This window comes from Ursus arctos, unplaced genomic scaffold (genome assembly GCF_023065955.2).
Source record: "Ursus arctos isolate Adak ecotype North America unplaced genomic scaffold, UrsArc2.0 scaffold_9, whole genome shotgun sequence".
NCBI lineage: Eukaryota > Metazoa > Chordata > Mammalia > Carnivora > Ursidae > Ursus > Ursus arctos.
Genome location: NW_026623111.1, coordinates 80,832,774 through 80,846,932, shown reverse-complemented (window position 1 = coordinate 80,846,932; position 14,159 = coordinate 80,832,774). Strand labels below are relative to the sequence as shown.

General features: G+C 38.7%; 1 protein-coding gene across 1 annotated transcript in view; it reads left to right on the top strand.

Annotated features, from left to right (window-relative positions):
- SLC39A8 (solute carrier family 39 member 8) overlaps positions 1-13,583 on the top strand; it is a 72,329-nt gene extending 58,746 nt beyond the window's left edge. The window contains exons 6-8 of the mRNA XM_026509650.4: positions 9,111-9,318; positions 9,512-9,696; positions 11,799-13,583. Coding sequence (XP_026365435.1) covers positions 9,111-9,318; positions 9,512-9,696; positions 11,799-11,948 — 543 coding nt within the window. The 3' untranslated portion in view covers positions 11,949-13,583. The remainder of the gene's footprint in view (positions 1-9,110; positions 9,319-9,511; positions 9,697-11,798) is intronic.
- The last annotated feature ends 576 nt before the right edge of the window (positions 13,584-14,159 follow it).

Below are 14,159 nucleotides of genomic sequence, written 5' to 3'. Positions count from 1 at the left end.
TCTCACTTGCTTTGCTGCAAAATGGTTTGGAGATAATTTATATAGGTTATCTTGGCTATATATCAGGCACACTATAAATCCATGCATGATGATGCTAGCAGAAACACTGAAAGCAGGGAAGGCGTATAACATATGTCTATCTTCGTGAGTCCAAGGAGTACCCCCTTATAATGGGAGGGATCATCAATGTAATCATCCTGCCTCTGAGTATAGCCAGCTGGGCCTTCCCATCCCATTGGGTGATGATGCCTTTTTGGGGGCTCAGCATCAATCCTGGTTTTTAACAGGTTGGACCTTCTTCAATGCAAACCAGATCAACCCTGGCTAGAAGGAGATAATGCTGAGCTGTGACTAGTCACTATCCCCACTATTCTGACCCCATAAACAAGGGGGTCAATTAGATCTTCTTGTTCACTTTATTATTGAGACTACCCTCTGTGATAGTCTCTTATGAGATTTTACAGGATAGAAGTATCTTCACACTCTATGCCTTTTATAAGAGGTCCATCTGTATATTTCTGTCCAGATCTCTTTGCCACCAGTATCCAATTTTGGCTTTTGGAAGTTTCTGACCATCTAGCCAACCTTCTAGCACCCACCCACCAGTTAGTACAGATCTATATCTCAGTCATTTCTTTTACATGAAGTTTAACACTATACCTTAAAGTTCTGCCAATGTGGAGAATTTTCCTTTATCACTGTATTTTAAGGTCATTGTGAGTAAAATCATATAGCTGTCTGGTGCTGGCACACCTACAGATGTCTCCACAGTTAACTGGCTTTAGGGAACTGACCATGAAGCCTTACTGTTGTTGAGGGAAAAGAAATGAAGCATTAGGCTCAGATGCTGTGGAGGTCTGAATCACCTGCCATTGCAGTTCGTTGTGTCTTCTAAGGCTGGTGTGGGCCTGTTCTTACATACACAGTTTAATAATGGAATGCTGGTGTGAACAGCTGATTTTATGACTTGATGGCCCAGGTAACATCCAGTTCATGTTGCAGATGATCTCACAGCCACTTGCTGTCCCATGGGCACGAGATAAGTCTCTGTAAGGATCCAGGAACAAGCAAGGGGGATGCCTTGAAAAAGGGAATAATAGTTAGTGGCAAAAGAGGACATGGCTTTACTCTAACATCTCAGGGGTTTGCACTGTGATTCTCTGGTCAGGGCTTGCCAAGGCTCCTTTCAGTATCTCTGTCTGCCATAGACTCTTCTAATTTCATTGGGTCTGCTGGGTCATAAGAACCAAATGACAGGAAGGCTAGCCCAGACCTTGCAGAGCCCTTTTCTCTTCTAGGCATCACTGAAAAATGCAGCCCACTTACAATGTGCTATGTCCCCATACTTCATATATATGAAAAACCCAATTAAAACCCATTTGGGAGGCCTGTTATGGCCACTTCCAACACTAATGATTGTATCATTTAGGATTCCAATAGGAAACAGATGGAATGCTCAAATTAGAATAACATCAGGAAGATATATGTATAAGGTGTGAGTGGGGTGTAAGAGGACCACAGGGACTGGTAATTGCAAAATTTTTATCATGCCTAGACTGAACAGCGTGGAGGGGAGACAGCAGTTACTAGAATCTGCAAAGAGTTGTCTTGAGAAGAGCTGTGGCCTTCATCTGAGGGTCACGGATAGCCTTAGATGACCACACAAATGGGTATCAGAGGAATCAATATCCTGACTTGTCCCTCCTTTCTCTCCTGAACTCCCTCTAGAGCTTCCCAGTGGTTAATCTCAAATGAGAGTATAGGACAAAAAGCCTATCGAGGTGGCTCATTCAGGACAGAGCAGGGTGAGGGGGTAGATGGTTATTCTGGAAGGGCAGATAAGAGCTATTTATCACAGGCCTGGAGTTTGAATCGTGGCTGTTCCTTTCTGGATTATGAATTCCAGCCTGATGGAGATCCTCTGATTTATGTGTCTGTCCTCAGTTCTTAGCACAGCTCCTGCCTGCTGTGAAATAGGTGCTTAGTAAATAATTGAACAGCCTAATCCCAACAGCTCCCATATGACTTAGAGCAAGTCATTTGTATTCCTGGATTGTCATTTCCATCATCTTTAAAGTAAAGATGCCAGTATCTCTTCTGTTGCACTCATGAGGATGTTGTAAAGGTCAAAAGAAAATGAAGAACCTAGCATACGGAAGCACCTTGTAAACTGTGAAGTACTGAGTGTGCAAGGTATTACTTTACATCTTTGAGATTCCTTTTCTCCTATAGCCAGTCGACTATCTGACTCATGTAAACTTACCAAGTCAGATTTCATACTTTTCATGGTGGGTTCTACTAATTAACCTCCTGGCCCCTTCCTACACCTTGGACTCCGTAGTTGAAAGTTCAGTAGTTTTCTTCAAGAATATATTTATGTTCAAGCTCAAGCATCTTTGTTAAAAGTTTTCCTTTTTCCTGGTTAACAAGTCTTTGAACCCCCTCCCTTTTCTAAAGCTCTTTTTTTTTTTTTGGTAGATTTAATTTTTCTCCCTTTTTTCTTCAATAATCTTGATCAGTGTATTCCTAAATATATTAAAGGATCATATGTGAGAAATCTCTTGTCTTGCACACTTGTAGGCAGTTCTTGTTTTCTTGTAATAATTCTGTGTTCATCTGTACTGTGTTAGGGAGCGTGATCTATGGGAAATGATCATAAGCATTCAAGGAGTATTTAGCGGCTTTTAAACATCTCATTTCACCATCACAGCAATCCTGTGACATCAGTAATATTATTTTTTCCATTCTACAGGTAAGGAATTTGAAGGCAGATTCAAAGTGATTTTTTTTAAAGGACTTTATTATTATTTTTTTAAGAGCAGTTTTAGGTTCACAGCAAATTGAGAAGAAAGTTTAGAGATTTTCCATAGAGCGTCTGCCCCCACACACGCATAGCCTCCCCTGTTACCAGCATCCCCCACCAAGTCAGGACGTTTGTTACAGCTGATGAACCTACATGGACACATCATAATCACCCACAGTCCATAGTTCGTAGTTGACTCTTGGTGGTGTACATTCCATGGGTTTGGACAAATGTGTGATGACATGTATGCATCAGTGTAGTATCGTATAGAGTATTTTTACTGCCCTAAAAATTCTGTGCTCTGCCTATCCATCCCTCTTCCCCCAATCCCTGGCAACCATTGATACTTTACCTGTCTCCATAGTTTTGCCTTTTCCACACTGTAATAGAGTTGAAATCGTACAGCCTTTTCAGATTGTCTTCTTTCACTGAGTAATATGCATTTAAGAGTCCTCATATCTTTTCACAACTTAATACTTCATTTTTTGGGGGGTGTTAATATAACATGTCCTACAGTTATTTATTCATTCACATACTGAAGGACATTTTAGTTGCTTCCAAATTTTGGCAATTAGGGATAATGCTGCTGTAAGTATCTGTGTGCAAGATTTTTTTGTAGACATAAGTTTTCAACTTCTTTGAGAAATACCAAGGAACATGATTGTTGGATCACACGGCAAGAGTGTGTTCAGTTTTATAAGAAACTGCCAAACTGTCTTCCAAAGTGGCTGTACCATTCTGCATTCTCATCAGTAATGGATGAGAGTTCCTGTTGCTCCACGTCCTTGCTAGTATGTGGTGTTGTCAGTGTTCCCAATTTTTGTGATCCTATTAGGTGTACAGTGGTATCTCATTTGTGTTTTAATTTTCATTTCCCTATGATGTATGATATGGAGCATCTTTTCATATGCTTATTTGCTATCTGTAGTTCCTTTGGTAAGGTGTCTGTTAAGGTCTTTGGCCTATTTTTAAATCAGGTTGTTTTCTTATTGTTTTGTTTTAAGAGTTCTTTGTATATTTTTATAGTTCTCTATCAGATGTATCTTTTGCAAGTATTTTCTCTCAGTCTGTGGCTTGTCTTTCCATTCTGTTGACATTGTCAGACAGAAGTTTTTAATTTTAATGAACGGTTGTCAATTATTTCCTTCATATGTTGTGCTTTTGGTGTATCTAAAAATTCATTGCCCTGGGGCGCCTGGGTGGCGCAGTTGTTAAAGCGTCTGCCTTCGGCTCAGGGCGTGATCCTGGCGATCCGGAATCGAGTCCCACATTAGGCTCTTCCGCTGTGAGCCTGCTTCTTCCTCTCCCACTCCCCCTGCTGTGTTCCCTCTCTCGCTGGCTGTCTCTCTGTCACATAAATAAATAAAATCTTTAAAAAAAATAAAATAAAATAAAAATTCATTGCCCTAATCAAGGTTATCTAGGTTTTCTCCTATGTTATTTTCAAGTTTTTTAGTTTTGCATTTGCATTTAGGTATGTCGTTTGCCAACAAAGACAGTTTTATTTCTTTCTTCCCAATTTTTTTGCCTTTTATTTCCTTTTCCTGCCTTATTGGGTTAGCTAGGACCCAAGTAACTTTCTACAGCACAAAAAGCAATTAAGGAGCCATTACTCAAACTCACGCCTATTTGATGCCAAGGCATATATCCTTTATCGTTAAGCTAACTTGCACTCAGTGCTCCTCTCCTTAAATCTCACCCTCCCTTATGTGCTGCCTCTTAAAATATCATTTTATTATTTTTATTTATATTACATTAATTTCTCTTTCATGGGCATTGAATTTATATATATTTTTTGCATATAATGTTTCATCTTTTGTTGTCATTTATACTTCCTTTTACCATCTTCTTTATGGTTTTTGGTGGGTTGCTCCTTTCCTTTTTGGTTTGGTTTTATTTTTATCAGAGCTCTTCCTCTGTACAATTCTTTTAGCATGGGATTTAGAATTGGGAATTTAACTTTTACCTGCAATGGCTGTTCACTTTTACCTTCTTATCAATATAGGCAAATAGACAATAAGCCATAAGAACAGTTTCATTAATCATGGTTCATTTTGCCTTCTCAAATGCACAATGAGATCTGGGTGTGCTCACGCTGGTCTTTACAACCATTAACCCAACAAACAAAGTTTCATTTTAGTAGGTCAATACATGCTGTTTTCAATGCAGACAGTCTGGCAGGCAGCCTGATTCTCCAGCTTTACCTTGTTTGCTGGTGATAACTCCTGAATCATGACAAGTTCACTTTTCCCTCTTGCTATTTCTCATACCATGTCTTGAATGTTTTGTTTTCTTGAGTATTAAAATGATATATAATAAATGAAAAAAAAAATCCAGAAAAAAATCCATGAGAGAGAAAAAGAAAAAAAGCCCTCAGGGATTATCCACAATACTGTCTCCCAAGGAGAACTGTGATTACCAATTCTGTAAATATCGTTCCAAATATATTTGCACTTAGACCATCATGTAATTATAATAATATTTATTTTAACAAAAGATTGTCCATGCTGATACACACACACACACACATTTTATCTCAACACTATGTTTTGGACATCTTTATATGTGGAAATATATAGACATTCATTGTCTCTCTGACTCTGTATAAAATTGCACTGCACAGATAAGACATATCTATATGATTCATATCCTACTAAAGGGTAGCTAAGTCCTTTTTTCTTTCCTCACTTTCTTCCTCCTCCTCTTTGTTCTCCTCCACTTCCTCCTTTTTACTCTTTTTCTCCATCCTTCATAGCTTCCTCTTCTTTCCATGTCTCTTCCTTCTCTTCCCCACCGCACACCACATGTCCTTCTCCTTACGTTCTTCCCCTCTGCCCCTTCTGCCCTCCTCCTCTTTTTGATCTTCCTCCTCTTTGCTTAAACATAATGACTCTGCAAGAAGTCTACTTGATTTCTTTGCCTTGATTTCTTATTATTTTGTTTTCCTTTTCCTTTTTGCTTCTTCCCTTCTACTCTTATAACTTTGGTTCATGCATTCTTCCCCCTCCCCTATTCTCAGTAGTCTTCACTTTACTTTGACTTTTATTTCCATTAATAACTAAGATGAGAGATGTTAAGAGCCTTGCTGATGATTACAGAGAAATTCCTGTCAGAGCCAAGGTAGAATTCGGTTCTCCTAGGGTTCAGACCTAGGTTTTTTCACTAGATTGAATTGCCTCATCACGGCTGAGGTTAGAAATACCCTAAAGAAAAAAAAATATCCTAAATAAAACCCCTCAAATGTACTATATAAGTCACAGAAGCAAGCAAGCAAGCAAACAATGACAACAACAGCAAACACAAATAAAGAAAAGGAGAGACAAGAATACTCACTAACTTAACTAGAGGGACTTAAATTTAGTGTTTTCTTTGCTCAGTGGCTTAGTGTCAGGTGAATTAAAAGCAAGCTCTTTGCGAATGTTTGCCTACTTACGTTTCTTCCAAAAATATTAAAAATGTATGGCCATTAACCTACCCAACAGTGTCATTTGACACAAAAGCTTATAGAGCATAAGAAATATAGTCAATAATATCTGTACTTAGAGGTAAGAGAATCATGCCTGATATATTAATTTAATTTCTTTTTCAGAATTAAAGGAGTTTGTATACAGACTCTGTACATAATATCAGGTAGTCAGGATTTGGTCTTTTAATCTTTTCCCTAAATCCTCAAAAGTAAATAAAGACATTATAAATATTTGATTATGTAAACCAAGTTGGAAGATGAAAACAACTGGTCTTATTAAGTGTCTGTTGCAAAACCAAGGTCTCTTCCTCTATGGCTTTTCTCATGACCACTTTTGTTTCTTCTTTGGCAGTTATTGCTTCCTGCTCTGGGGCATTTCTTACCCGAATCACCCAGATGACCTGTACTAAATCATGTGATTGTTTATTATGTTGTCCATTTACGATGTATCAATTGTTAAATTAATTAAATAAGTAGGCCATTAAACTGGGGTGGCTCTAATGCCTTGGCAGCCTATGTAAACAAACCCAAATCTAAGCCTATAAATACCTCAAGGTTATGAAATCAAAACCTAAAGACAATTGGTCACAAAAAGCCAACTGTGCTTTAAGTGATAGTTAATCAATAATTTTCTTGCTTTGCTTCTGCCTGTTCTTCGTAAAATTCTCTCCCTGAGCTTCTGTCAAAGGAATGCTCCTAACCAGATCCGGTTCGACGCTGCCTAATTTGAATCAGTTTTTTTCAAATAAACTCTTAAAGTTTTAAATTTACCTCAGTTTATCTTTTTACCTCAGTTTACCTTTTAACACTGTAAAGAAAAAGACCACATTTGAAGACCAGATGGACTTCTTTTTGTGCTGCTGAGATTTACCTTTAAAATGAAAGAAGATTGAACACTTCTCCCAACATGGCTTCAACTGTTTAGAAGAGTTTTTTAAGAGAAGTGGGTATTCTTATGAATTGCCTTCAGAGCCTATTTCGAACAAGAAGTGTCCTCCCATCCCCATAAATTTGGAGTCGTAAAACAGTTACTAAAAAGAGTCCACTTTTTTCTTTTGCGTCCTTCGATAAGTTCACGAACATTTCTGTGTTTTAGTTTCTTCAACTCTAGAATGATGATATAGTAGACCTTAATTCACAGAATTGTCTAAAGGAATTAAATATCTCAGGTACTTAGAGCGGTGCCTGGCACATGACAAATGCTCTGTGACTTTGCGGTGTCTCTTCCTGTTACTATTACGGTTCCTGCTACTACTACAACCACTGCTACGACAAGTAACAACCCCCCTCTTCCATGATAATTTAAGAATTTAATGACTCCAAAGGACTTTTGGCTATGTCTCCACAGAAGAACTTCCCCAAAGATGAAGATTTGCCACTAATTTGCCACTAGTGGCAAATTTCAGAATTGCTCAGTCAATTCTGAAAGAGCAGTCCCCAAAGTGTTTTGAGCAAGGAAACAACATTGGAATAAATCTACAACCACTCAGATGATGGCTTGGAAGGCAGCCCTTCTCAGCCGGATGTCTACTGAACATTTTTTAAAGAGTCAGTCATATTCTTTACATCTTGTTTCTCCAATATAAATACACTTCTTGAAGACAGAAGTTATATTTTCCACTTCTCTGCACTCCCCATAGCACCCAGCACACTGTTTTACAAATTGCAGAGGCTCAATAAGTATGTTGATTAGCTGTTGAGGTAGAGTTGAGGGGAGGAGAATTAGGAATAAAATGTTCTTCAGTTAATTGCAAATTGCTTCCCTACTTAAAAATAAATTTGCATTTTATTATCTTTTTTTACAGTTTCTGAAAAATGCTTTAGTTGACATTTGGTATTTGATTTTATACAATTTTGTAAATTTTATGGAAATCTAAATTCTTACAAAGGGTTTGTGGTAGGAGTTTCTGTTTTTATTATTGTTCCAAAATGGAAAGAGGTGTTAGTGCAAAGGCCAGCCTGTTCCAATCACATTTCATGAAATGTGTTAAGAGAATCATTGAAATTTAGAGCTGATAGGGAACACGTTGTGACAGCTTAATCACCGACACACTACTTTGGAACACAATGGAAACTTAGTAAGTCATTGAAAAATAAAAGAATCATTTAGTACATTATCTTCATTTCACAATGGAAGAAACTGAGGCTCAGATAAGCTGCTCAGATAACACAGGAGGGATTAAAATAAATGTTCTTTGATGTCATTGTGCTTTAAATGTGGATTTCACATGTACATTGTAACATGGAAGAAGACTTTAAATTTAGCCCTTGGAAAACTTCCTTTATTTTAAAGTATGCAAATGAATCAGATTCTTAGGTTAGTATCTGTTACATTTTAGGAAGGCAATAGGCAATGGTAGGAACTGTTCATACAAATCAAAAGGATTTTTTTAAGGGGAAACCAGAGTATGATGTCTTTTAAGTGGCTTGTTCAAGGCCTGCCGACCTATTCATTTCCTTTCTCCCTACCATAATTTTTTTTTTGTTGTTTTCTTGTTGTTATAAATGATTAGGAGTTCTTGAAAGACTCTCTGTTGGAACCATTTGTCTTAATACATAACACAGCTCCTACTTCTGTGTATCTCTTCGACTTTCAAGACATGTTGGTTATTGGGGCGCCTGGGTGGCTCAGTGGGTTGGGCATGGGACTCTTGATTTCTGCTCAGGTAGTGATTTCCTGGTAGTGAGATCGAGCCCTCACGTCAGTCTGGGGCCTGGAGCCTGCTTGGGATTCTCTCTCTGCCCCTTCCCCCAGCTTCTGTGAACACACTCTTTCTCAGTTTCTCTCTAAGAAAAAAAAATGTTGGTTATTTTGTTGGTTGATTTTCTGTTATTTTACAGGATAGCAAAGCAGAGTCAAGTTCGTGTACCTGTTTGAAGGGACCCAAACTGTCAAAAATAGGGACAATTGCCTGGATGATAACGCTCAGTGATGCCCTCCACAACTTCATCGATGGCCTGGCGATTGGGGCTTCCTGCACCTTGTCTCTTCTTCAGGGACTCAGTACTTCTATAGCAATTCTGTGTGAAGAGTTTCCTCATGAGTTAGGTAAGAGGCTGTGTTCATACTGTGAATGTCGTTCACTTCCTGGTTTCGGTGGCGTGAGACATTTTAGGCGACACACTCTTAAACATCCCACTGATGCATCAAAATGAAGGAGCCCTGGTTGGACGTTGATGCTTATCTTTTCTCATCCAAAAATAGCCCAAACTATTCACTTGATATTTTCTTCTTTTTCTAGGGGACTTTGTGATCCTACTCAGTGCAGGAATGAGCACTCGGCAAGCCCTGTTATTTAATTTCCTGTCGGCATGTTCCTGCTATGTTGGGCTAGCTTTTGGCATTTTGGTGGGCAACAATTTTGCTCCAAATATTATATTTGCCCTTGCTGGAGGCATGTTCCTCTATATCTCTCTGGCGGATATGGTAAGAAATTTTAAAATTTTAATTTAAAATTTAGAATTAAACTTCTGGGTTATGAGTGAGGAGGATAACCTTCCGCTTTCCACAGTGTGGAAATTCTGTTGTAATTTAAAAACATTCCTGGTTCAACAGATAACTCTTCTCGTATTAGTAGTAATTTGAAAGTGATTCTCACTAATCTTTTGATCTATGGTCTTACTGGTAGAAAAAGAAATGATTTACTTCTGCTGAAGTAGAGATGTTTTCCCAGGTTTTTTGCCTTGTGGGAGGCAAACCTTGTACTCTATTATAGTCTGTCCCCACGGGACCTCTCCCCCCTCTTTTATGAGGATGTCACATTTGGAAGGGAATAACTTGTTAGAGCAAACAGCATTTTGTTATTTCAAAGTTCTGTACAGTGGGAGCCTTTTGGGTTGAACTAAAGCTGGGAAACTGAAATTGGACAACATTGACTTGGGTCAGTACATATCTGTATCTGTTTATGTCTGTGCTGTGTCCACGTCTTTATTTATGTGTGTGTGTGTGTGTGTGTTTAAGAGAGAGAATATCAATGGTCCTGTGTCTCGTGCATTTTCAAATGAATCATAGACAGCTTTCTAGAAAATGAAAATGTGCTCCATATATGCAAATCAAGGAACATTTCCTTTGCATTTGGAACTAAATATGCATTGCATACATAATTTAATAAGTTAGCTTCCTTCATCTGCATCCTTAGCTCCAAATGATAACTGTCTAGCTCTGTTCCTTGCTCTCTGCAGGCTCTTATCAGAGCAAGCATTTCATCTCTTGGAACTGTCACTGCATTTGTATTTTTCTTCACAGAATTAATGTCTCATACTGTATCTATGCTAGGGCATCACTTCTTTCTCTGTTAAAGAACAGAATCTATTAGAATTGTTCAGTTTAAGGAAATAATACTAACAAATGATGCCGTATGTTCTTATAGCAGTTTTGCTTTTTTCAGAATAGTTTCACAACTTTCACTCACTTTATCCTGGTAACAACTTTCTTAAATCAGGCACATGGACTGATTGGATTCTGGAGCCCTCTTGGATGCTTTGGTACAATGTGCCATTGTATATATAGCAAATGATTTTGGAATATGATTTAAAGACCTAGCACATACAGATCTTCTGGAGCCTTTTCAGTGCAGTTTATTTGCTGAGTGAGGGTAGATTTTAAGTACAGAACTTGGAGTTTTAATTGCTTTCACCGTAATGAGATTGCTATAGCCTTCAATCCTAGAACAGCACATGATTTATTTAAAAACCTTATGATTTTGTGAGGGGTAGAGCAAGCAGAAGGAAACAAATTGAAGAGAACAGGAATTAAATGAATAGTGATTTCTAAAAATTGACTTAATCAGCCACTATTGCTTGCTATTTCTGTGCCTGGCCTGGAATTTGTAAAGCACTGGGGACACTGGAGTGAGCAGAGAGGCACAGTCCCTGAATCTGTGGGGCATTCGGTCTTTAAAGAGAGGAAACCGGAAATTCAATGAACAAAATCACACACCGTGACTAAATAATTACGAGTAAGAAAAATCTGTGAGCTAAGAGGAAAAGCAATGTATGTGGTGAGAGATGATGTTAGGGGAACCTAACGTCAGGTAGGAGGGGCTAAGGGAAGACTTGCTAGAAAGTGGGATTTAAGCTGAAACCTCAAGGGTATAGCTCATTGAAAAATTGGAGGGGAAAGAGTTCAGATAGCAGTTTGGGTGGGTGTGAAGATCTTGATAGGGGAGAGAGAGTATATGCATTTGAAGTCTTTCAGGATGGAGCATAGAGAGTAAGGGGGAGAGACACACACACACACAGACAAAGAAAGAGACAGATAGGAGCCATAAAATGAGGTAAATCCCATCCCACTGATTCCCTCATTTGGGAAACACTATTTCCATGCTTTTATTCCTGTTGGTGTCTGATAGGGCTAGATATCCCTTTTATGCTATCTGTACTACAACATTTAAACATCCGAATTAAATCCTAACCCCTGCACCCACAGAAATCTCTAGGCGGCTGTTCTACGTGTCACCACCAGATGGCAACAGTTATCTAACAATGCCTCTCTCTCTCTCTCTCTCTCTCTCTCTCTCTCTCTCTCAGTTTCCAGAGATGAACGATATGCTGAGAGAAAAGATAACTGGAAGAAAAACCGATTTTACTTATTTCATGATTCAGAATGCTGGGATGTTAACTGGATTCACAGCCATTCTGCTCATTACTTTGTATGCAGGAGAAATCGAGCTGGAGTAATGGGAAATGAAAGATGGTGTTGTTAATGAAGGCATTTAATAAATAAAAACATCTCCAAAGGGATTTTTAAGCTGATCCTATTTAGTTAAAAGATAATTTTGTGTTCAACTGTAGGTCAAGAGAACTGATTATTGGTTTCAGATCTGTTAAATAGGCCATCATTTGTTGTGAAAAATGCTTCAAAGGGTTTTCAGTTCCCATCGGAAAAGGCTGGTATAGGAGATCTTTGGTCAATACCCACTTCTTCCTGTTTCATGCATTCTACAATCATTTAGACCCCCAGGCCCGGAGGAAAATACAAACTAGCTTGTGTAAGCCTCTAAAGGTATGTGCAGGCTCAAAAGCTCAGGCGGTTTCAGAGGGGTTTTCTTTCAGGTAATTTGTTCCAGTGCTTTCATGAGCGAGTACGTCCAAACGTGGAAGAGGATCGACATGTATACAACTCAGACAGAGATGATCCGAGGCCTTAATCAGCCCGGGAAGGAAAGATGGCTCGCAGCTTTTCTTCTGGTTTATATACCGGTCAGGGACTTGTAGCATTGTTTTAAAGACCATCCTAAAAAATGTGAATTATGAAACCAGTAAAGTTTTGTTAGCCCTACTAAGTTCAGACTTCATCTCACTCCTTACCTCTGAGTGAAAGCCCTGCCGGGTCCCACACAAACCCAGAATTGCTTTTGTAATGACTTGGGCTGTAATCGCACCACAGTCCACAGCAGAAAGTGTGAGGCTGTGGCCACTCGGCTTCAGGATCCCACGTGTTTGCATTGTGATGGGAAAGACTATGCTGGTGTATGGAAAGAAATTGAATGTAATTTTAAGCAATTTACTTTTAAAAATAAACAGAATTATTTAGCAGAGGATATTTTAAATAAATGCAAAATAACAGATGGATTGCTGCATGTCAAGGACAGGTGAAGTAGAAAACATGTTCCTTATGGGTGATTGAGGGAGATCAGAAAAGACTTCTTCTGTGTTCAGTCTACATTTCTTCTATATGGCATACCTTGAAGAAAACTTCCACACACCGTGGTTATTCCTGTGCCTCTTTCAGGTGTTCGGGCCTGTCTGCCCCCTTAGCAGCTATAGAAAGCTGGTGTGCAATTGAGCACCCTAACCCCAGTTCACACCCTTACGTCACTTTAGGAGAGATGACTGACAGGAGGAAAGTGATGGGCAAAAGCCAACAGTGATCTCAGGAATCACATTTTCCCACAGACCACACAGCAATACTGCAGATGAGGTCAACATTTACCATGTCTGCTAATGCAGATTTCCCTTGACGACCGACAATTTAAAAAATTCTTGTTTGACCAAATAGTAAACAGCTTTGAAGCCATGCATTGTGTCCTTCGTTATTCATTTTGATATGTCTCCTTTTGAGTGACTTCCGTGTACCTGGCATTATGGGGAGAGAGATAAATAGGAAATCGGTGATGTGTTTATTGCAAAGATATGCAGCAAATAAATACTGTAAAGATTAATCAGTAGCATAGAATCTATTTTTATCATTTAATCTGTTTACATTTAGTTTTAAGAAATAATCTTTACCTTTTTAAAGTACAGATTGTATGTCTGGGTTAAAGAAGCTATTTACAACATGATATTAAAACAAGATAGCTGAACGAACTCTCATTTGGTGTAGATCCTTGTGGGGGGGGCTATCCAGATGCTTTCTATGACTCTCTCCACCTGTAGGTCTTTTGGTCATTTTCCTCAGCTATGAGAACAGAGGCAATAGGGCACGGAGGCCCAAAAAACAAAAAGAACATTGCTACTTATTGGAGTTTATGGTTGCAGGCAGAAGGTAGGATATGGAAAGCCATGACTGCACTTAAATTACCCTAGATCATAATGCAAAAAATCAGTTAGCATAGCTTATACGAAGACATTCATTATACCAGTGGAATATTCTATAATTTGCAAACTTTAAAGATGCTACTATGACACACCAAAAATGATTTCAACACATTATATTTGGGGTTATGTACTTTTATTTTTGCATTACTGAACCTTTAAAAATGCCTACTACTAGCTGGCAGTGTTTTGAGCACTGAATCAGACCCTGGCTTTGTCTGTTGGGCTACCACAGACTAGGGGGCTTTATCAACAACAGAAATTGATTTCTCACAGTTCTGGAGGCTGGAGGTCCAAGATCAAAGCACTGGCAGATCTGTATCTGGTTCATAGATAACCCCTTTCTTGCTGTGT